General features: G+C 45.0%; 1 protein-coding gene across 13 annotated transcripts in view; it reads right to left on the bottom strand.

Moving 5' to 3' along the window:
- Nucleotides 1-24,082, bottom strand: part of LOC144763708 (uncharacterized) — a 2,434,724-nt gene that overhangs the window by 1,098,044 nt on the left and 1,312,598 nt on the right. For all 13 annotated transcript variants that reach the window (XM_078649561.1, XM_078649562.1, XM_078649564.1 and 10 more), the window contains one exon: nucleotides 2,232-2,318. In XM_078649561.1, the coding sequence (XP_078505687.1) occupies nucleotides 2,232-2,318 (87 nt within the window). The remainder of the gene's footprint in view (nucleotides 1-2,231; nucleotides 2,319-24,082) is intronic.

Genomic DNA, 24,082 nt, shown 5'->3' with positions numbered 1-24,082 from the left:
TAGATATGATATTGAGGAATGCTGCATGGGGATACCAGCGCTGACACTCCGGGTACACAATAATGTTGGAAAATGGAAATGCAGCCCAGCCTTCACAGGGAGGCCAAAGACACAGCTAGGCCGCAGGGTAGGTCTCGGGCAAGAGGGTTAGAAGTGCCGATAATACATCCAATGGTGCCAGAATGAGGTAAGCAGATGAAGGGAGCACAGACCGGATCACACAGGTGAGAGGGCCCAGGGATTTTACACACTCACAGGGCATTTCTGGAATTGAGGTGCCGCGCCGATCAAGGATGGTATTGGCATAAATATAATGTGTCCCCGGGCGAGTCGGTGCAGGACCCACAACAGCTGGTGGTACAAGCAGGAGCCCCACCTGCTCAGAGTCATTTGATGTGGAGGCCCTCAGTCTCTGGCTTCCAGTAAAAAAAAGGATTATTTTTATGGTTCTCTGCATGGTCTTTCTAGCTCTGCATCATAAAGACTCCAGAAAACTCAACTCACTGTTTCATTGGTACTCCCTGAGTAGGCTTCTCAGATCCTGTTTTCACAAGCACGTGATGGTTCCCGGATTCCATAAGGCCAGATGGGGTGGTTGGTTCATCTCAGTGGCTGCTGCCAAACTGTAGAATACCCAATCCACCCATATCTCGGAACCTGACTCTTTTGTCCCATTCAAAAAACTGCTAAAAACATGGCTCTTCTCTCTCCAGCTCCCTTAGGAATTGGGACTTGCATGATTGTTGTTTGGTATTGGGCGCTGTCCGCTAGCGCTTTGACACCTCTGAGTATAGTGTGCTCTATAAGTTTCAATAAAGTACAATATTTAACCAGAACCTTATCATTTGTTGTTGGTGTTCGCCATGATTCACAAGTTACTGTTACATCACAGACAATAGAAATAAAGCATATCAAAAGTGTCATTGTCTTCAGTGGTTCTCACTGAATAGGACCTGATGGCATCTCAAGTGGTGGGAATCAGTCTTTGGAACAAAAAGTATAAACATTATAACATTGCAGAGGACACATAGACCCTGATTATGAGGTAGAAGGTAATGGAGGACGTATTTAACAAATCCAGTAAACACTCACGCCCGAGGGTCCAGTATTTACAAAATTTGGTAAATACCTCTTATTATGAGCTTTACTCTAGAGTCTATGAAGTATTACAGATAACATCAGCTCTTTCTATGCTAAATTTCATATGTATCAGAATTTATTGCACATTTTATCCACCCTAAAAGTCGACAGGTTTGATACCTTGAAATTTTCCTGGGGAAATTTGCCGGACAGTGCAGTAATTTACATATCATTCAGAATTCCAATCCCTGCACAAACTCCTGTTTGCACAAGGAGCTGAATTCACTCCACCTCAAGTCATAATCGAAGCTACGCCATTCAATAATTTTTTTAACTTGGATTTGAGAACACATTCTTAAAGTACTATTTTCGAAGTGGCAATATCATCTACAATGCTTCTTCCTTAACTGCATTCTCAACGCATATTTGCCTACTCGATATGTATAGCTCTCACAGGGAGCCACTATTATGAATACCAGATTCTAAATCTGATTATTCACTTGTATGACAAGGCAATATGGAAAATAAAAGTTGTTCCCCACTGTTACTACCTTATAATGGAATTCCAAACTGCTCTGACAGCGCTGCCGCTCTTCTCTCATCAGGGCCGGACTGGCCATAGCAGGCACCGGGCAATCCCCTGGTGCGCTGCACGGGTGGGGCAGGTTTTGGGCCCCTGGGGCCGTTTTTCTTACAGGGGCGTTTTTGCAAAATCGGCCCTGTACCAAAATCGCCGAAAACCGCCCCCGGCAAAGAGCAAGGGGGGCAGCCAAGCACTTTGCCAGGGCCGGTTGTGGTTCTCAGTCCGGACCTGACTCTCATTCAGAGTAGACAGCACAGCTTGGGAAGGAAGTGAAGGTACCGAGGGTGCTCAGGGTGGGTGGCAGGTGGCCAGGTACTTTATTTTCACTTTGGGAGGTGAAGGCCATGCTATCTATTGCTACCCCATTACTCCTCTGCGCTTGCATAGCAGTTGAAAACAGTCAGGGCCATACAAAACATAACATTATAAATGTGTAATAAGTGAATAAGGTGGATGTTTTTCATCTCATGATACGTATTGTTTTTTAAAAAAAATAAAAGCTGTGTTGTTTTGTGTATATAATATCTTCAACAGTATATTTCAACACAAATTATCTTTTTGTACTTACCTTGTAGGTTGTTTTCCACTTTGAGATCTTTTTCAGGAAGGGCTGTGGTAGTTGTCGAAAGATCCTCAGGCTTTGGTATTTCAGGTGCTATAAAAAAAGGTTGAAACAGTGACTATCTATACACTCACAAAGCTATATACATATTACATTGCTGGATTATCTAAGATACTTTTAAACGTTTAAATATTGTCTACTGATCGCTCCACTGAAAGGGGCAATTGGAGCGCCATTATAGGTTGAGGTGGGACTAGCTGTTTTGGGATATCCGGAGATGCAGATCACAGTAAGCACTCCTAAAGTATTGTGGGTTGTATAATCAACTGTTTGTATTTAGGGTGTGCCGGAAGGAATATGTTTTTCGAAAGTCTAGCGTCAGATAAAATTTGGGAACAAATGCTACAATCAATACAAATTTAACATTGAAATGTTAGCAAGGCTACCACAATGTGTGAATAGCTGTTGCCAAGGCTTGCGTTAATGAGTGACCCTTCCCTACGTCAATGCAACAAAAAATGGATGTTCACCTCTCAGGACAGGGTCAAGGTTTGAGGCTTGAATCCACTTGACCCACAGTACTACTACCACAGTGGGACATGTTGCAGTTAAATGGAATGAAATCCATTTTTACATTAGAAACAATCAGTCCATGCAATATTGTAACCTTCCAAACTCAGTCCCACCATCTTAATTGAAGCAGGTATCGCCTGTCATCTTTCATTCAGTGGTCCAAGCTTTGCATTTCTATCTAAGCTCATGCTAGTCACTTCTCCTTATGACTGGATAGCAGACATGAGAATGTTGTGCTTCTGCCATTCATTCTGGCAGATCAAATATGTGATCAGAGTTGACTTCCAAATTAATGGAATCATAATGTCTGAAGAGGAGCAAGTCTTTAGGACATAGTATGTATATAGGATGACTGCTGTGTAAAAACGGTTGATCTGTATTAACTTTATATTGTGTTTTGGATAGAGTAACAAGCGTGGACACAGCCGATAGGCATTGTGGTTTTTTTCAAGGAAGCAGTGGCATTAATATTTGATGCACAAACATCTACCTAAGGCAACTGGGCTAGTAACACACATACATTAAAGAACACAAAGTTCCACACATCTGATAGTAGTGATCAAATTATGGTACAATTAGAGAACGCTACATACTTTCCTAACTTGCCTCTAATCCAATAATCTTCTGGAATTTTCATTAACGATAAGTGAGGGAGTGACTGAGCTAGATAAGAGCAACTGATGTATTGCTCCGCCCTTGAAGACCTGGCAGCTGGCAGTGATGGAGTAGGTAAGCCTGCTATTCGCTTGTTTGATAGACACTAAACCAACACTTATAGTCCGTACAACATGTGGCAAACACTCTGCAAGCTTTTGCCATGTATTGGAATTATACAACCAACACATAGCCTTCAGCACAGGACATGGTGCCCATCTCACCTTGCGTGGCTCCAAAGCCCAAGGGCAACATCAGCGCAAGCCACTTGCAGTGTGCATGATACAGAAAACCATTCCCTGCGTAGGCACATAAATTCTCAATCCCTAACGCACAAGTTACTACTTGTGTAACGATATATCTGTAAGAGACATTAGTTAGTGATAGATTCCTTACCTTAGAATATCCCCAGGCGTCAGACTGGATACGGATAGTTTTCATCCGCAGTACCCCTATCGCGTCGGAAGGTGGTGTCGTGCGGCACCACGTCTGTCGCTGGCGTCAAGATGTTGTCACTGAGACTACTTAGGCACCACTCATGGAGGCTGACATCAGTTCTGTACACGACTCTCCGTGCCAGGAGCGCAGAGCCATGCAAGAAACTGGCCACTGGTGCCATGAAACTAGGGCCCTGAAAGGGATGACCTTAACCCTAGAAATCAGTTTGCAGAACGGGGAGGATGGGTGGGGTGGTAAGGAATCTATCACTAACTAATGTCTCTTACAGATATATCATTACACAAGTAGTAACTTGTGCATCTGAAAGAGACACGTTAGTGATAGATTCCTTACCTTAGAATAGATACCCCAGCAATACCAGCTCCGGTGGTGGGTCTGCGAACAAGATTACACTAGAAAGTCACGGAGAACAGAATGGCCAAAGAAGCCGTCTCTCCGGACTTGACTGTCAAGGCAGTAATGCTTGGTAAACGTGTGCAGCGAGGCCCATGAAGCTGCTTGACAAATATCCTGCAAAGGAACGCTGCGTCCCAAGGCAGTAGTGGCTGCTGTTGCCCTGGTAGAATGGGCATGCAGCCCTACAGGAGACTCCTTCTTAGCCAATGAGTAACATGCTTTGATGTACAGAACGACCCACCGAGAGATGGTTTGTTTGTGCACGGCCCGACCTTTTTTGGTGCCCACGTAGCCAACAAAAAGTTGGTCATCCACCCGGAACTATTGTGTGCGCTTCAGATAGAACGAGAGCACATGTTTTGGGTCTAGACGGTGGAGCCTCTCTTCCTCTTTTGAAGGATGCAGAGGCAGAAAAAAGGTGGGCAAAGTGATGGTCTGCCCGATGTGGAAGGGCGTGACAACCTTTGGCAAGAAAGAAGGACAAGTCCTCAAAACCACCTTGTCTGGATGAACAGATAGAAAAGGAGGTTTAGAAGAAAGAGCCCGGAGCTCACTCACTCTTCAGGCAGAGGTAATAGTTACTAGGAAAGCCGTCTTAAGAGTGAGAAGACCTAAGGGACAGTAATTAAGGGGCTCATAGGGAGCGCACATCAGATAGGTCAAAACAAGATTTAAGTCGCCTTATGAAATGCACTGGAGGAAACGTGTGTGTAATGCCTTTGAGGAAGCGATTAACAACCGGGGACTTAAATAGAGAAGGCTGATCTGGAAGCCGTGAAAGGCGGAAATGGTTGAAAGATAACCTTTGATAGTGCCCAGAGCAGATCCCTGCTGGGCCAAAGAGAGAAGGAACAGAAGGACCTCGGAAAGAGGGGCAGAAAGGGGATCCACAGCCTTTGCTGTGCACCGTGCTACACATTTATTCCACCTACAGGCGTATACCGTCTTAGTGGAGGGACGCCTGGCTGCCAGAATGATTGACTTCGGGAGGAAGGTCGACAGCTGTCAATTGTTGCTGCTCAATCTCCACGCATGGAGATGGAGGCTGGACAGGTTCGGGTGGAGGACCATCCCCTGCTGCTGCGACAGAATATCCTCCCAAAGAGGCAGTCGGATCGGGGGACCGATCACCATTCTGATAGCTCAGGATACCTGTATCTTCGTGCCCAATCTGGAGCCACCAGTATGACTTGGGCCTGGTCGCGCCCAATCTTCTTCAGCATTCTGGGCAGAAGTGGTATAGGCGGAAAGGCGTACAACAGACCGCAGCTCCACTCGCGCCGAAAAGCGTTGCCGAGCGAGTGCCGCCTTGGAAATTCCAACGCATAGAACCAATGACATTGCGCATTCTCTTCGTTGGCAAATAGATCTAACCAAGGCTCTCCCCACTGCAGAAAGAGACCGTGCCCCAACTCCGAGTTCAGACGCCATTTGTGATCCATCATGCACCGGCGGCTGAGTTTGTCTGCCCTGGCATTCAGAGACCCTGCAAGGTGTTGAATCACCAAGGTAATGCCTTGATGTTCCAGCCATGTCCAGAGGCGCAGAGCCTCCTGATATAGGGTCCACGACCCCACCCCGCCCTGTTGGTTGCAGTACCACATGGTGGTGGTGTTGTCCGTGAACACCTGCACTACACTTCCCCGGACAGAGGGAAGGAATGCCTTCAGTGCAAGTCGATCACCCGAAGCTCCAAAAGGTAGACATGGAGCCGGGACTCCGCCGGAGACCAGAGGCCTGTGATCTCCGCCTCTCTCAAGTGGCCGCCCCATCCCAGAAGGGTCGCATCCGTCACCACTGTGTGCTCTGGTTGGGGAAGGGAGAGGTATCTGCCATTGACCCAACCACTGCAATTGTCGTGCAGTGCCCTCCGAGATCTGGACATGATCGGACAGGTTGCCCTGATGCTGGGCCCACTGGAACTTCAGGTCCCACTGCAGAGCCCGCATATACCATCTGGCATGTTGCACTAGCAGGATGCAGGAGGCCATCAGGCCCAGGAGCCAGAGGGTCATCCTGACTGAAACCAGGGATAGAGGCTGAAAGATCGGAATCATAGCCTGAAAATCCCGGACTCGCTGTTCGGGAGGATAAACCCGAAACTGTGTCGAATCCAGAACCGCTCCGATGAAGGTGAACTTCTGAGAGGGACTCAGGTGCGACTTCAGCACGTTGATGGTGAACCCCAGCAAATGCAGGAGGTCAGCCGTAGTCTGGAGGTGGGAGACGACTGCCTGGGGTGAGCCTGCCTTCAACAACCAGTTGTCGAGATAGAGGAAGATTGGAACCCCTGATCTGCACAGATGAGCTGCGACCACCGCCATCACTTTTGGAGCACTGATAAGGCCGAAGGGGAGCACGGCAAACTGAAAGTGCTCTTGGCCTACTGTGAACCGCAGGTAACGCCGGTGGGCCGGCAGGACGGGGATATGAAAATATGCGTCATGCAAGTCCAACACTACTATACAGTCTCCAGGGTTGCGGGCAGCCAAGACCTGAGCCAGAGTCAACATCTTGAACTTCCCCTTCCGGAGGAAGCGATTGATATTCCTGAGGTCCAAGATGGGGCGCAGGCCCCATTTCTCCTTCTTGGGGACCAGTAAGTAGTGGGAATAACAACCATGCCCTACTTCTGGCCCAGGAACACGCTCGATGGCCCCCTTGGCCAAGAGGGCCAGGATTTTCTGTTGGAGAAGCGCAAAGTGATCCCCCGACATGCGGTGGAACTGAGGTGGCATGGCTGGGGAGGCAGAGTCAAAGAGGAGGGAGTAGCCCCTTCGGACGATTTGCAGCACCCACCTGTCCGAAGTGACAGAACGCAAGTGGGGTAGGTGATGGCAAATCCTGCCTCCCACTGGCTTGGGGTGTACCCCAAAGCTAAGACTAGGAAGGTTTTGAGGGGGTGCAGCGAGAGCGGAGGTGGACTGACCCACATGCTGGCCCCCTGTTCCGCTGCGGCGGGAACCACGTTTGCGGCCGCACTGAGGTTCGCGGTGTCCAGTCTACACCAGGTGGAGAACTTTGCTGAATCCTTCCCCTCAGCCACAGTTTGCAAAAGCACCACCTCAATTTCCTCCTGACACTGAGGCAGCGTCTGTGCAACCGTGTCCCAGACATCGTAAGAGTAACGGCCCAAGAGGTATGTAGTGCAGTGGCAAGGGAGGGTGTGATAATTAGCTCTGCAGCTTATTTAACACTGCAGCTTTAATAGAATCTTATTAGGTCATTAGTAATGTGACTTCATGTACATAAGAATGTTCTGTGAGAGTCAGTTGATGTCTGCTGGGTTTGTTGGTGGATGAGATCTTTATTCCTGGATTAAACTTCTTCTAATTCATCTATTTGAATCCTGGTTTTATTCATGGAAAAATACTTCACTAGCGTAGTCGGCTTGGAACCCTCCCAGGAACAGATCTCAACACAAAAATCTTTATGAGGAGAAGAATTAACCTTTTGTCAACCCTCACTTAACTGACATCTGTCATCATCAAGAACTTCCATCATCGTGTATATTTGACTTGTGAGTAATACTATTACTTCTATTTATTCAGCTTATCTCCCATTGCGCAAAGCTTTGTTTAAATTCGCCTATCCCACGCTTCCATGACTTCCATAACATCAAGCGCCAGCAGTCGAGCGTGAAGGAACCTAATTAGCTACTTAACCAAGCGCGAACAACCTAGGGTGCAGTTTTCAAAAATAATAAACATTGGCACCAGCGCGAGGAAATCTGTAATGCGTGTTGTCAAGCGTTGAGCAGCTAAATTGCAAGGAGATTATAACGCGTGCAGCCTGGCATACAGTCAAATGTAAAACAGGCGAACCGTGCAGCCAGGCGTGCATTCAAGCGTAAAACAGCTGAATTGTTGGAAATACACGAATAAAATAAACTTTGATGAGCGCGAGTATATCTGCATGCGCAAGACTTTACTTTACACGTACATTCAAGCGTAAAACAGCTGAATTGTTGGAAATACACAAATAAAATAAACTTTGATGAGCGCAAATATATCTGCGTGCGCAAGACTTTACTTTACACTGTCAAGCTTTTCACAGTTTTTCCTACGAGCAGTGATTAACAGTTTTGACGCGAGCAAGCAGCCAGTCTCAAACTCCTAATTGAAAGTAAACATTCTCTTGCACGGAGAGCTCGTGCGTGCGCTCTGTTAATGAGCCGATGTCCAGCGCGTGTTGCCAAGCGTGAGGTGCTTCAATCATAAAATAACATTCCATTCGTCAGAGCGCCGCGTGGACCTGTCTTCACAAAAGACGTGCGCAGCAAAGAGTGAGCAACAGTCTACAAAAGATCGTGTATAAACCATTAATGAACGTTCGTTTTTTTTTCCAACGCTAAGGAAACGTGAAGCAGCTACCTCCCACCCTTGACATCTAACAACTATTAATTTAACTCATTTTGCCTAATAATACAACCTTCTTAGGACGGTAAAAAAAAAAAAAAAAAAAAAAGTAATTACCTGAAGCACTTTTAGAAGCAAGAGTTTCTCCAGCTCAATCAAACCCTTTTCAGTGAAATTTGAAAGAACCAATTTAATTGGATCCTGAAAATCGCATCTGATTGGTCCATACTTATTATCATTTTGATTGGTTGATATGTAATCCCTACATTTTCACACATACATATTTATTATTATATGAGCATTCTCAGAGATTGTTATATATATATATATATATATATTTTCCCATAGATTTATAGTGTTTTTCAACAATGCAAAATGTTACAGCTGCACCGTTTTTTTTATCTTGTCCTGGTGAACCTCCAATTAGATGGAAAAAATGGAAAGTGGTTTTTGAACGCTATGCTAAAGTTTGTGGGACTAATCTCAGTGCTGAGAGAAAATGTTCTTTATTGCTACACTGTTTGGGATCTGAAGGCCAAGACGTCTTTGACGATTTGCCTGACCTTCCTCCTTCAGAAGCAAATGGTTTAAATGAATATGAAATTAGTATAAGGAAATTGGATTTACATTTCTTACCCAAAGTAAGTACTATTCTTGAAAGGTACCAATTCACCAAATGCATGCAAAATGATGAAGAAAGTATTGAATCTTATGTAACTCGCTTAAGAAAACTTGCATCTTCTTGCAAATTTGGGGCTTTAATTGATGAACGCATTCGTGATCAATTTATGTTTGGATGTGGAATAGAAAAGGTTTGAGATGAGCTATGGCTAAAAGATGAGCCTTCTCTTGATGAGGTTTTATCTGTTGCCAAGCGAATAGAGCATTCTCTTAAGTGTGTGGCTATAATAAAAAAAAGTACTGAGAAAGAGAATAAGGTTCAAGTAGTAAGATCTAAAAGTGATAAATATGTTAAAGATCCTACCAGGACAGATTCAAAAAAGAGTGGATATGAAATTAAATGTTTTAGATGTGGAAAACCTGGTCATCTGGCCAATGATAAAAAATGTCCAGCTCTGAAACAAACCTGTGGTAAGTGTAAATTAAAAGGTCATGTCACTGCTTTATGCAAAACAAAAGGTAGATCTAAAGTGAAAGAAGTAGAAATTTTTGAGAGAACTTCTTCAGGATCTGACTGTGATATTGAAGTGGTCAAACCATTGGCGATGGTGGGGAAAGCCCGCGTAAAAGAGCTGATCCTATTGATGAAATATCTGTTGAGAAAAAAAAGACCAAAGTATTGTTTGACTCTGGTGCAAAAATTACAATTGTTTCTGATGAATTTTTCAATAAGAAATTAAAAGGGAAAGTGTCTCTTTTCAAACCTGACATCATTCCTTTAGGGTATGATAAAAAACCTATAAAGTTGCATGGTTACTTTATAGGCCTTATAGAATATAAATCTAGACTAGTGTCTGGAAAAGTATATGTCTCAAGAAAGGGTGACAGCATTATCAGCTGGATACATCAGGGTGACTTAGGTGTAATTTTAGACCCCAATGCCAATCCTTGCATTCAATTGAGAGATAATGTTCTTAGTGTTTTAGATGGGGAAGGAAAATCAGTTGGAGTAAAACCGTTGCAGTTGGAAGACAAATTTTCTTGTGAATTAAAAACAAAATTTCCTAATGTATTTAAAGAAACCCTTGGGTGTCTCAAAGGTTATCAACACAAGATACGTGTTAAGAATAATTCCATTCCAGTGAGTTGTAAAGTCCGGAGTGTACCTTTAGCAGTAAAAGAAGATATGAAGAAAGAAATTGAGAAACTCATGCAAAATGGTATAATAGAGGAAATAGAAGGTTGTGAATGGATGGCTCCAGTGGTCGCAGCCCGAAAACCTAATGGTGATTTGCGTCTATGCATCGACCTCAGGCAACTCAATAAGTGTGTAATCGTCGATAGATACCGTCTGCCTAATATTGCTGAGTTATTAGTATTGTTAGGAAATGCCAGAGTTTTTAGTACAATAGATCTTACTTCTGCATATCACCAGATTGAACTAGAGGAGTCTTGCAGAGATCTTACGTCATTTATTACACCTTTTGGCACATATAGATTCAAGAGGATGCCATTTGGATTAGTATCTGCTTCTTCTGTATCTCAACGGGTGATGGAAAAAGTTTTAAAAGACATTCCCAGTGTTTGCATATATCAGGATGATGTGTTGATTTTTGCAGAAAATGTATCTGATCATGATGTCACCCTGAATATGGTGTTGGAAAGATTTAGCAAACACAATCTCACAATAAAGGCAAGCAAATGTAAATTCAGATCTGACTCTATAAACTACTTAGGGCATAATATTTCTGGTGAAGGTGTGAAGCCTAAACCTGAATTAGTAGACACTATAAACAAAATGGTGGCACCAGAGAATAAAACTGAACTCATGAAGCTTTTTGGGTTGATTGAATATTATACAAAATTTATAAAAGGCTTTGCTGAGTTAACAGTAAACATGAGGTGTTTGTTGAGGAAAGGTGTGGAATTTCATTGGTCAGATCAGTGTGAGAGTGAATTCATCGAAATTAAGCGAAGGTTAAACAAGGCTCCTGCACTAAAAAGTTTCAATCCAAAGATTAAGTCTGTATTGGTTACCGATGCAAGTGAAAAGGGGTTAGGTGCTGTATTGAAACAAAATGGCCCTGACGGTATGCAAACCATAATGTTTTTGTCTAGAAGTTTGAAAGATGCTGAAACTCGTTATTCTGTTGTAGAGAGGGAGGCTTTGGCTGTGTTCTGGGCAGTAAGAAAACTCAAGAAATTTCTTTGGGGTTTGGTTTTTGATGTCCACACAGATCACAAACCCTTAGTGGAAATTTTTAGTAAGAAAGGATTGGATCTGGTGTCTGGGAGAATATTGAAGTGGATTATTGGCTTACAAGAATATAGCTTTGGTGTTCAATACATTCCTGGTGTTGATAACGGTATAGCAGATGTTCTTTCACGTCTGGTTTCTAAGAGTGATGTGGATAGTGAAGATCATTTAGAGTTAGATGATGAATTGGTTTGTTCTGTTGATTACGAATTTTTGTCAGAGAAGAAATGGTCTGAGGAATTAGGAAATGATAGTACATTATGTGAGGTAATGTCCTTGATAAAAAATGGTTGGACAAGTAGCAAGGATGGTTCTTCTTCAACTAAGCCTTTTTGGATAGTACGCAATGAATTATCTGTTGATAGCAATTTATTGTTTCGTGGAACCAGGTTAATTCCTCCATCTAGTCTTAGGAAAGATTTGATAGATTTGGTTCATGTTGCTCATTCAGGTTTATCCAAAAGCAAAGAGAGGCTTCGCATGTCTTATTGGTGGCCAGGCATGGATAAAATGGTGGAAAGAGTAATTAGGGATTGTATACACTGTAATGTTAGCGACAAGTCTTATAGTACACACACGCAACCCATGTTTTTAAGGAAAAGACCCAATGGTCCTTGGCAGGATATAGCTCTGGATTTGGTGGGTCCTATTCAACATAAAGATTCTCAAATATTCATACTGGTAGTCATTGATATGTATTCAAGATGGCCAGAAATTTTCTTTTTGTCAGGAACTGATTCAGGTAAGATTATTCAATGCTTGAGTGAATTATTTTATAAAGAAGGTTTTCCTGCAACCATTTTATCAGATAATGGGGTACAATTTGTCTCCAAAGAAATGGAGCAGTATTTGTCTTCTAAAGGCATTAAACATAAAACGTGTTCTCTTTACCACCCTGAGGCCAATGGTATGGTCGAGAGATTCAACAAAGTGATTAAAGATACTATTAGTTTAGCAAAAAATTTGTCATCTGATTGGAAAAAATGTGTTGTGGAAAAGATAGAAGAATACAGATACACTCCTCATACTACAACTGGAAAGACTCCATTTTTGTTGTTTCGTGGGAGAATTCCCAACACACAGGTGGAACCTTATTGGGTTAATAAGCATGAAATGTTGAAGGGTAAAGAATGTGTGTGCAACAAAGATGACATAGTTAAAAACGAATTGAATAAAGCTGAACATAGAAAAACTTATTTTGATGTTAGAAATAGTGTTAAAAAAACTGTTGTCTGTATTGGTGATATAGTCATGGTCAAACGTCCTGGCATAGTGAGTAGCTCAGAAACAAAGTTTATGAAACCCATTAAAGTGATCAAAATTTTGAACAATGCTGTACAAACTCAAGACCATCGCATATGGAATTTAAATCGAATTGTTGTTATCCGGAAAAAATTGCAAGATGGTGGATTCTTGGATTCCAAAGAGAAAATTGTGAACAAAAGCAAAGCAACAAGTTCTGGAAATATTAGATCTTCGGAGCGTGTGTCTAAGAAGCCTTCTTATCTTTCTGACTTTGTATAATTTCTGTATAGTCTAGTTTTTACTTATTATACTATTTCAATTTTGTTTTTCGGAGGGAAGGAGATGTGTGATAATTAGCTCTGCAGCTTTTTTAAAACTGCAGCTTTAATAGAATCTTATTAGGTCATTAGTAATGTGACTTCATGTACATAAGAATGTTCTGTGAGAGTCAGTTGATGTCTGCTGGGTTTGTTGGTGGATGAGATCTTTATTCCTGGATTAAACTTCTTCTAATTCATCTATTTGAATCCTGGTTTTATTCATGGAAAATACTTCAGAGGGCCCTCAGGAGGGACAGCGGGACCTGAAGGCACGCCGGCTGGAGCCCGAGGCCTGAAAAGGCGGTCCATGGCAGCCAGAAAATCTTGCACCTGACAGACCCGAATAAGGTGGGTAGGCCACGGGACTCACAGGCTCCAACGGAGCCGCGGGGGAGGAACCCCCCGGCCCCTTCGTCCACATGCGTAGACCAACGGGGGAACGTCGGAGAGTGTAAGTGCTTCTTCGACTTCTTCTTATGACGTCTCTTACCCGAATCCGAGTGTGAAGACTTCGAACCGGAGGAGCGGTGATGATGGCTCCGCGGTCGGTGCCTTGAGTGACCCCTGGACCTCGAACGGTGCGGAGATGACTGCTGGGCCTCCAGCAGCTTACGGGACCGCTCCGGCAAGGCCTTCGGAGCCATGGCCAGACAGTCGGAACATGACTAGGAGTCATGGTTGCGCTCCAGACAGTAGAGATAGACGCCATGGGGGTGGCCACCGACATCGTACGGCGACAGGCCCCGCAGGATTTAAACCCAGGCATCCCTATGTGGCACCAGGAGTCAAAGACTCAAAAAAGTGGAGACAAAAGTCTCAAAAAAGTTAGTCAAAAAGTGACTAGGGTACGTGCTCTAACCGGAACTTCGCTTGCTGGCGTGGAAAAAGAAATAACTGACGTCAGCGCACATGGGTGGCACCTAAGTAGTCTCCGTGACGTCATCTCGTCGCATACGACCCCGGCGACGGACGCAGAACCGCACAATGCCACCTTCCGACGCGCAAGGGTACTGCTGACAAAAAAAGTACTGGATCCAGTCAGACACCTGGGGATATTCTAAGGTGAGGATTCTATCACTAACGTGTCTCAGATGATAAATCTTTAAAAAGTAGAAATCATTGATCCGTTCTGTTAATGCAATCACTGTTCTCTATAACCAAATTAAAATCACTTTATCACCTTTTGTATGCAGACGGCAGTACAATCCCTGCAAATCTTTCCACTGAAAGTGCACAGACATCTAAACTCATAAATGCAATAGGCATCAGTGAGCAATGGGCTTCTTTCTCCTCATGCAGCGGTCATTCTCTACCAAAGAGCTATTCAGTAACATCTTAAGGATTTGTGGGACACGGTGCAAGATTTATCTTGGGGCCATAAATCCGCTTTCTGTGCTACTGCTGAGTAGCAAATTGCTGAGTTCTTAGTTATCCAAGTGGAAAATGTTTGAAAAAAAAACTGTGCCATTTATAAATATTGAAAACTTAAAATGTATAATTTTAATGTACAGTTTTGAATTGGTTGAAATGTTTTTTATTTATTTTTACTACACAAACAGTGGAAAAGCCAAAACTCAGCACTCACATAAAGGCATGACCTTTTGGCTTTGCTAATGATTGTTTTACTTGCAGCAACACCATTTTATGTGGTAATCAGTTTAAACAGCGTTTTACTTTCATTGTAGAAAAAGCATGTTATGGGTGATTTATTACATGTTTAGTGGACTAACACATAATATTAGAGTATGACATATGCACATAGCAATTGAATTGTTACATAGTTGCTGCATATTTGTAATCACAAATCAGTCCCCCTTCCCTATTGATGTTCTTGCTGCAACACTGAACATCAAAGCACTGCTCTGATTATTTTCACCATTTAATTGGGTAAAATATAATAACTTTCTCCAATATCGTTTCCCCTGCCTTGTCCCTCTCCTCCTCTTTATATGTGTGTAATTCTCAGGCTACATGTTGCCAGTGACCCTCCCGAGTAAGGGAATTTGGATGGGCCTTGGTACAAGAGTAGGGCAGACAGAGCAAAAGCAAAATATGTGAAGAAGAGAGAGAAAGGAGTAGAGACATATGATGTAGAAAGATATGTGAGGTAGGTAAGGCAAGAAGTAATGTACACAGAAAAACGTGGGGTAGCCAGAAAGAAAGATAATGAGAGGTAGAAAGAGGAAGATGTAGTCAGAGAAAGCGAACAGAGAATCAGGTAGGGTTTTAGAGTGCAATAGAGAGGAAGAGAGAGACAGACTGAGATAGGGGAAAGGGAATGTAGAGAGTACAATAGTGCAAAAGGTGATGTAGCAAGAGAGGTAAGGTAAACAAAGTGGTTCATTATAGAGTGGTAAAAGCAGTGAGAAGTAGACCTTGACAGAGAGACTTCAGGGGTATTTTATAGGTATTTATAGTTATTTGTATAGCGCGACATTCATCCCAAAGGGACATCACAGTGCTAAAACTGAGCAGAGTGCGGTGCAGGTAATTGTAAGAGTACTATTTGGAAGGTCAGTATCTAGGGAACGAAAAGGTTTTCAGCTGTTTCCTAAATATCAAATAGTCGTCTGTCAGGCGTAGGTCGAGTGTAAGTTTGTTCCAGAGGAACGCTGCTGATTTTGAGAAAGATTGGCTGCCTATCCTTACTTTAGTCATACGTTTGACTGTTGCCAATGCCTGATAACACAATCTCAGAATGAGCGAGGGCACATGAAAATCTAATTTGCCTTGCAAAATATGTGGGCCTTTCTTATGTGAAGTTCTATGTGCGTAACACATGGGCTTAGAGCTGGCTTTTTGGCGTACTAGCAGACAGTGTAACTCCTTCATGTTGAGAGATGCTGAGCTGTATTTACTTTTATTATAGATAAGTGAGTGGGGGGTGAGTTTATTTCTGGATTCTGGCAGGGGACTACAAGTCCCTTCATTCCCTGCACCAGGGCCCACGTGGCTGGAGGAGGAGCAAGGCCCTAACAATCAATATAAAGAGCAAACATGAGTCCCGCAGCATGGGTGATCGTAATTCTGGTTTCTGGCTGGGACTTATGAGTCCTATCATTCCCTGCACGATAGCCCACATGGAGGAGTAGGAAGGTCCTCACAAGCGCTTCAAAGCCCCAATGCGAGTCCAGCAGCACTCATTTTTGTGTTTCTGGCTGAGGACTACAAGTCCCATCTTTCCCTGCACCAGGGTCTACACGGGGGGCGTAGCAAGGCCTTAACAGGCGCTATGAACCCCAACGTGAGTTCAGCAGCCCTGGTGACTGTGTTTCTGGTTGGGAACTACAAGTGCCATCATTTTCTAAACCAGGGACCAGGTGGAGAGAGGAGGAGAAAGCCCTAACAAGCTCTATAAAGTGCCAACACTAATCCTACAGCACAAGTGACTGTGTTTCTGGTTTCTGAATGGGGACTACGAGTCCTTTCTTTCCTGGTGCCAGGGCCCACGTGACAGGAAAAGGAGTAGCAAGGCACTAACAACCACTATAAAGCGCCAACATGAGTCTTAAAGAACGGTGATGGATTAAACCCAGATCTGTTGACTGGGTGTGAGTGTTTGATTGGTTCAGATGCTCCGTCCATCACCACCCCCTTTTGTACCGCTTTGTTCGCCATAAGTTGGCAGGGTATGCTCAGACGTGAGTCCCTTGCTCACTTTGCCACTGGATTCAAGCAAGCCGGGCTGAAGACGGCAGTAATGCCAGAAACCGGTCCTCGGAAGCTTGTTTCTGGTCCAGGGAAGGCATGGTTTGGCAGTTCGGGCTGGACTGTTCCCATGAGGCACAGGGTCAGACTGATTTGCATATGGCCATGTCTGAACTGGGGTGGCAGAGTGGGCTAAAGAACGGTGATGGATTAAACCCAGATCTGTTGACTGGGTGCGAGTGTTTGATTGGTTCAGATGCTCCGTCCATCTCCACCCCCTTTTGTACCAACATGAGTCCCACAGCAGGGGTGACTGTAATTCTGGTTGGGACCTACGAGTCCTATCATGCCCTGCATGAGGGCCCACATGGAAGAGGAGCAAGGTCCTAACAAGCACTACAAAACCCTAAAGTGAGTCCCTCAGCCCCCCAACGCGAGTACAACAGCACAGGTGCCTATCTTTCTGGCTGGGGACTACGAGTCCCATCATTCCCTGTACCAGGGCCCACATGGAGGGTGGAATAGCAAGGCCTTAACAGGTGCTATGAAGCCCCAAACCGAGTACAACAGCCGGGTGTCTATCTTTCTGGGCGGGACCTATGAGTCCTATCATTCCCTGCAGGAGGGCCCACATGGAGGAGAAGCAAGGTCCTAACAAACACTATAAAGCTCTAATGCGAGTCCTGCACTGTGGGTGGCTGTGTTTCTGGCTAGGGACTACAAGTCCCATCATTCCTTGCACCAGGTCCCCCATAGGGAGGAGGAGCAACGCCATATAGAGTGCTATAAAGCAACAATGCGAGTACCGCAAGTCGGGTGACTGTGTTTCTGGTTGGGGTCTATGAGTCTCATTATTACATGCACCAAGGCCCACATGGAGGGTGGAAAAGCAAGGCCCTAAAAGCACTATAAAGCTCCAAAGTGAGTACAGCAGTTTCTGTTTCTGTCTGAGGACTATGAGGCTGCTCGTGGCACATGCATTGTGCCCACTCAAGAGGGCAGCCACCCTAGTGCCACATTAAGCTCAACAACATGTCTAGTGGGTTGGACCCCCGGGAGTCCCTAAAGTTTGGCGCGGGCCACACATCACATCCGGCGCATCAGAAGGTGGGGGCAAGGGACTTATACTTGCCTCTGCCCATCTGGCCTTTCTTTTGTGCCTTCTGGTACATAGGGGTACCCTCTTCAGGAGCACAATAGGGGTGCAGAAGCCAAACAACCCCAAGAGTCTTTTGCCACTAAAAATCAAGCTAAATGCCTGGCTCTAGCTAAGCTCGAGGTCTTTTGGCACCCTCGAGCCCAAAACGAGCCGAGCTTGGACGCGATTCTGCCCTGCTCATGCCTTTTGATGTAAAACAGGACACGAAAATAAGATACCCATCTAGTGGCTGAATGAAACAATGGAAAATCAAATTTCTTGGAATTTTCTGCGCGTCTTTATGGCAGGACCCTGGAGGAAAGCAACGGCGCCCCGCTAGTCCTTCGGGTGGTTGTAAGCCTGAGCAACCGGGGGCTTGCTTGGACAGGCTCCGTCCCTAAAAAGGCATGAGTAAAGGGATGGACTGGTGGTCCACTGTAATTTAAGGGAGATAATCCCCACAATATGGTAGCACCGATTGGGTTGGCCACGGTGCAGTTGGATCATCAGGCGGGCAGGGCAGCTTCAGTTAGTCACCGTTGCCTGCCCTTGGATCGCCCGTAAGTTAACCCACCACATTGGCATATTTCTGGTATGAAATAAAAAATGCAGCAAATGTTTCCCAACAAACATGTCTTGTGTGTTTATTTATTGATGTGCATGCTATGTGCTTCATGTTGGGTGAGTTGTATGAGTTAATTACCTTTGGTAACACAGAATCTGGTAGAGACGATTCTAGCCACAGATTCCTTAACTTAGAATTATCCCCAGGTGAGAGTTTGGATCGGGAAAACTTTTTGCCACAGAATTCCTGCGCGCCGGGGGGACGGCACTACGTGACTCCGCCCAGGGTCGTCCACGTCGTGAAGTCTGCTTGGATACATAAGTCCCACCCCGGCGCGCCTACATCAGTTTTCTTTTCCGCGCCACAACGCAGAGCCACCACAAACAAAACTGTGAGAATACTGGAACAGTGTGCAAAAAAAACAGCTAAACCGAAGGGAAAGAGACTAATGGTGAGAAACAGCACCATTCAGAGTAGCGCCAGGTACTCAGGCACCAAAAGTCATGGAATGATAGAACAAGGCTCAGCTACTGGAAAACAAGCCTGCAACCAAAACCAGCAGCCTCCCCGGGGAAGAAAGCATGTAAAAAACACACAGCAGACCAAGAAGACCGCCCGGAACAGAAAAGGTCACCAAGGTCAGAATGGAGAGCAACAACCATTCAATCCCGGACAACACCAGCAGAGAGAAAGGCTCCCGAAAGAGCTAAGGGTCGAGACCTAGCCAAGGGACCTCAAACCCAAGGACTGCCAAAGAGTCAGAAGTGCAAGCAACAAAAAAAAGAAGAGCAAGAGCGAATCCCGCACTGGAGACCACGGTGCAGGGGTGCAGAAGTAACAATGAATTCATCAACCAGCACCAGAAAGGACGGAATGGAGCAATAAGAAGGCAAGCATCGCCCTAGGGAGGGAGTAAGAAAAGGCACTTGCAAAAGACAACCACCTGGAGGCAGGCGGGTACAGAAGAGCAAGAAGGGCCCTCAAAGAACGGGGAGGAAGGGCGGCTCGTGAAGGAATCTGCGGCTAGAATCATCTCTACCAGATACACCGTTACCGAAGGTAAGTAACTCGTACATCTGATAGAGACTACTAGCCGCAGATTCCTTAACGTAGAATAGATACCCTAGCCAGACCAAAGGGGAAGGAGGGTCTGCTAGAGGACCTCCCCAGCTTAGGCGAACACAAGACCTCAACAGGGGACAATCATAGGGACAGGGAAAATAGCCCAGTCCCCCCCAACAGGGGATGAGTCACAGGTACAGGGGAAAGAGCCCAGTCCCCCCCTGAGCAGACAAGAACCTCAGCATTGTGGAAGAACATCGGCCCCACCAGGGATGTGTTATAACGACAAAGAGGCAGCCCAGCCCTCACCAAGCAGGAGAAGCAAGGGCAATACGAAAGGAGGTCAACCGCCAATGTACCAGGGACCTCCACCGGACGCCCCAGGTACCGGCAATACGGGAGAAGGCCAGCAGCCAGTGTACTAGGGACCGCCACCGGAAGCCCCAGGTACAGGCAATACAAAAGGAGGCCAACAGCCCATGTACCAGGGACCTCCACCGGAAGCCCCAGGTACAGGCAACGCAGAGGAGTACAGAGGAAGAAGAGCAACCCAGAGACTCCAAGGAGAAGAGTAGAAACAAGGACAAGACCCTCTACTGGGAACACACCCAGTGAAGAGGGCAGCAAAATCCATCATAGCTGGCAGTCAACAGGCCAGACTCAGCAATAAGGCAGGTGGGAGAAGAAAAACATAGGCCCACCAAGCTCCCGTAAAACAGAAGCATGGGCGCCAGGCCCCTGGCCATAGAGAAGAAGAACAGGAGGGTGCAGCTGGACGCCGACAAGTGCCACCAAACTAAACGTCCAGGCAGGTACAGCTGGGAGCCAACAAGCAACCAGCCAGAAAACAAGAGGAGAAACAAGTAGGATGAACCAATCCGTCAACACAGGAAAATAACCCTTCTGGAAAACCAGACAGAGGACCAGGTTGAACGGCAGACAAAGGGCAAAAACACTGCAGCACAACGCCGCAGATGCCCAAGAAAACGCATCAGCGGCATACAGCAACACCAGGAAGGGCAAAGAACCTGCAAGAAGGAGTTCACACCTTCCCAGTGTAAGACATGGCTATCCAATAGCTACAAATACCCCATGTAGGGCAGGACACGTACCAAGAATTTATGGGATCACTCTTAGGGAAGAAAGTCCCGCATCAGAGAACAAACTAGAAGACCTGCGGCAGAAACCACAGAAGGCTTAGTAAGCCGCCAAAAAGTACACTCTCCCAAGTGTGGCAGGGCTCCATGTCCACCACCTAGAGAAACATAAGATACTCAACAATATGAACCCTTACACCGACCACATAGTGTTATGGAAGAGGTACATCAATGATGTGCTACTCATTTGGCAAGTAAATGAGTCTGAAGCCACTGATTTCATGGCCTGGCTGAACTTACAGGACCCTTTTCTCAAATCTACCCATACTATGAGCAGGTCACAATTGGTCTTCCTGGATCTGAACATTTTTGCAACCGGAGACTCACTGAAAAATTGATTACAAGAAAATACCCCCCACTCCTAGTGAATCAAGCCAAGAAAAGAGCGGCTAACAATCATAGAGAATTACTCCTGGAGGTCCAACGGGAAGAAAAACCTGAGAGTGAAAAGAGACCAATCTGCATTACAACGTTTAATGTAGCATCGGACAAGGTGGGCAAGATTGTGAAAAATTATTGGCGCATCTTGAATAGTGGAAGTTTGGACGTTCCTAGACCTATGTTTTCCCATAGAAAAGGGAAAAATCTGAAAGACATCTAGTGCACACACGCCCAAAAACTTACATGTCCAAGTGGGGATAACCAAAGAATCTTACAGCCCTTACCCAACGGACATTACCCGTGCAATAACTGCAGTGTATGTCATCTGACGTCACCCACCAAGAGTGTGACACTGAACAACAACATGGTGTGGGAATTGCGTAAATTCACAAATTGCAATACTGCAGGGGTTTTCTACCTGATAACCTGCACGTGCAACCTTCACTACGTATGCATGATGACCAGGAAGGTTAGCAAAAGGATAGTTGAGAATCGTAGTAACATCAGATACAGGCGAGCAACCACAAAGATGACCACAAATTTTATTAAAAAACAACACACCCCGAACGACCTCCAATGGGTGGTGCTGGAACACATAAAACATATTGAGAACCTAGAACAAAAACTCCTGGAGAAGGAGCAACATTGGGTGTTTAAACTACGCACAGACACCAGGGGTTTGAATGATAATATCCCCTGGGGGCAATTCACTAAATAGGAATAAGAATTCATGGACCCCCTTTTTTAGGTATACATGAAAAAGTCAAAAGAAAAATTTGAATAGTAAAATCTCAATTGCACCCTACCACTCGTTTTTCGCGGCATCATGTGCCCCCGCTGGAGTAAATGCGAGCCCATGGGGTTAACATGACCAAGAAAGTAACTTTACTCTCGAAGCAAAACCACACGAATAACATAAGAACCCAATTTCATCTAACACGGCGGTCTTTGCACATGAATCAGACCGCACTACAACACTACCTCACGAAGATAATCATGACCTTGGGGGCTATACCATACCTATAAAAATGTTTTTCATTGTCATCTAATACAGTTCTTTCCCTTCTTCATTCCCCCAACATGGCCGCCGTTTTCCCACACTTAGGCGGCCATTTCCTGGTACAGTTACCGCTCTAGCACCAATCCGATGACTAGGCGGAACTAATAGTATTTAACCCGGTACCTGTGGAGAGACGCGTTAATATGCGGTCTCCAGGGGTACGAGTAAGTGAATTACTGCAGAGGCAAGCTCCACGCACGTAAGAGTCCTGTTTTTCCTCCCTAACAGTGCAGCCACTACAGATCGTGTTTGGCGGAAAAAACGGCAAAATACCACAGCACTTGCTCTCTCATTATTTCAGAGACTCATTGATGTCATTACATCTAATAATTCGTTACCCTCATTTCAGAGTATGAGTACGGACCCCTCAACCCCTCCAGACCATGGGGCTATTCTGAACCTCATTTGAAGTATGTAATGGCGCAATATGCAAAGTTTTCCTTGTGGTTTATGTATGTGTTATCACGTGGTGTCTATGTCTCAGGTTTAAAAACACTTATATTCAGTTAGAATCTCCCTAGGAGATGACACACGCACGTTTGACTCCACTGATAAGACACAATAGAAGTGGAGACTACGATGGTATTTCACGCATAACAAACTATATTTAAGGTGTTCTAGATGCTGTGTGCTGCGTGCAGTCCAGTACCTGCCAGTGCTCTGGCAGGTTGATGTATGGCTAACATTGTTCTGTTTTATCTTCTACAGATACTACGATCAATTGAATTAAAATCATATGTATTATAGTGCACACACAGTAGGTGTGCACACATCACTTCTCACTTAACTATATATTTACCTCACTTTTAGGTCACTTAGGAGTGGAACGCACAGGGCTGGCCCCTGTGTGGTCCTGAGGAAGTATATGTTGACCAACACTAGAGACTTTTAACTCATTATGGTTACATCGTTGTCTAGTACCCCGTTTTTAATATATCGACTAGGAGCATAAAGTGTTTTGCCTACTAGCCAGGTATTTTTAGATTTTCTATCCACTCCACCAAAACCTGCACCACACATAGTCGCCTATTAGTGCTCCAACGTAATTTTGCAAGTTGAAGCACGCCTCAATCCGCAGTGGATTGAGAGGACCCCAATGATGAAGCATGTCACCGGTGGGAAACCCTGGTGAGTGAGGGGACTCAAGAAAGCATTTGTTCCATCTTGTCATAAATACCTGACCTTCCATTTCAATTTGACTTGAGGTCAAACTTCATCCTAACTAGGTCCTCTATCCGGTAATCCGTTTTTTTGCGTACATGATTGAAAGGAGGGTGGACCTAGCCTAATACCCTCTACCTCCCCATGTTTTTGAAGCACTGTGCAGTTGGCTCGGCAGCTTTGGTTAGTCACTGCTGCCTGCCCTTTGATCGCCCGTAAGTTAACCCACTACGTTGGCATATTTCTAGTATGAAATAAAACCTGCAGCTAAATGTTTCCCAACAAACATGTCTTGTGTGTTTATTTATTGATGAGCATGCTATGTTATTCGTGTTTGGTGAGTTACCTATATTGGTACTACGAGTTTCATCATTCCCTGCACTATGGCCCACATGGAGGGAGGAGGAGCAATGTAAAATGTAAAATGTAATGTAAATTTACATTTGTACCGCGCGGCATTCGCTCCATAGAGCATCTTGGCGCCTACACTGACCAAGAGATCTAGATATTAGGTAAGGCTTCTTTCACTAGTCCAGTTGGAATGGTTATACTAAGGCTCTTACACGGGTGTCAGAAAGATTAAAAATCCAGATCTTTAGCGCTTTGCGGAACTCAGATTCCCGTTCAATGGCACGAAGGCGGGGGGAAGTTTGTTCCCGGCCTTAGACCCTAGAACGGGCAGAGATTTTCCACCCCTCGTACTGAGTCTGAAAGCTGGGACAGTCAACAAGTTAGCATTTGAGGACCTCAAAGTCTGCGAGGGATGGTATCGAAGGAACCTCCTTAGTAGATACTGTGGTCC

Source organism: Lissotriton helveticus, chromosome 6 (genome assembly GCF_964261635.1).
Source record: "Lissotriton helveticus chromosome 6, aLisHel1.1, whole genome shotgun sequence".
In the NCBI taxonomy this organism is placed as follows: domain Eukaryota; kingdom Metazoa; phylum Chordata; class Amphibia; order Caudata; family Salamandridae; genus Lissotriton; species Lissotriton helveticus.
Note: the sequence above shows the minus strand (reverse complement) of the source record. Positions and strands in the feature narration are given on the sequence as shown.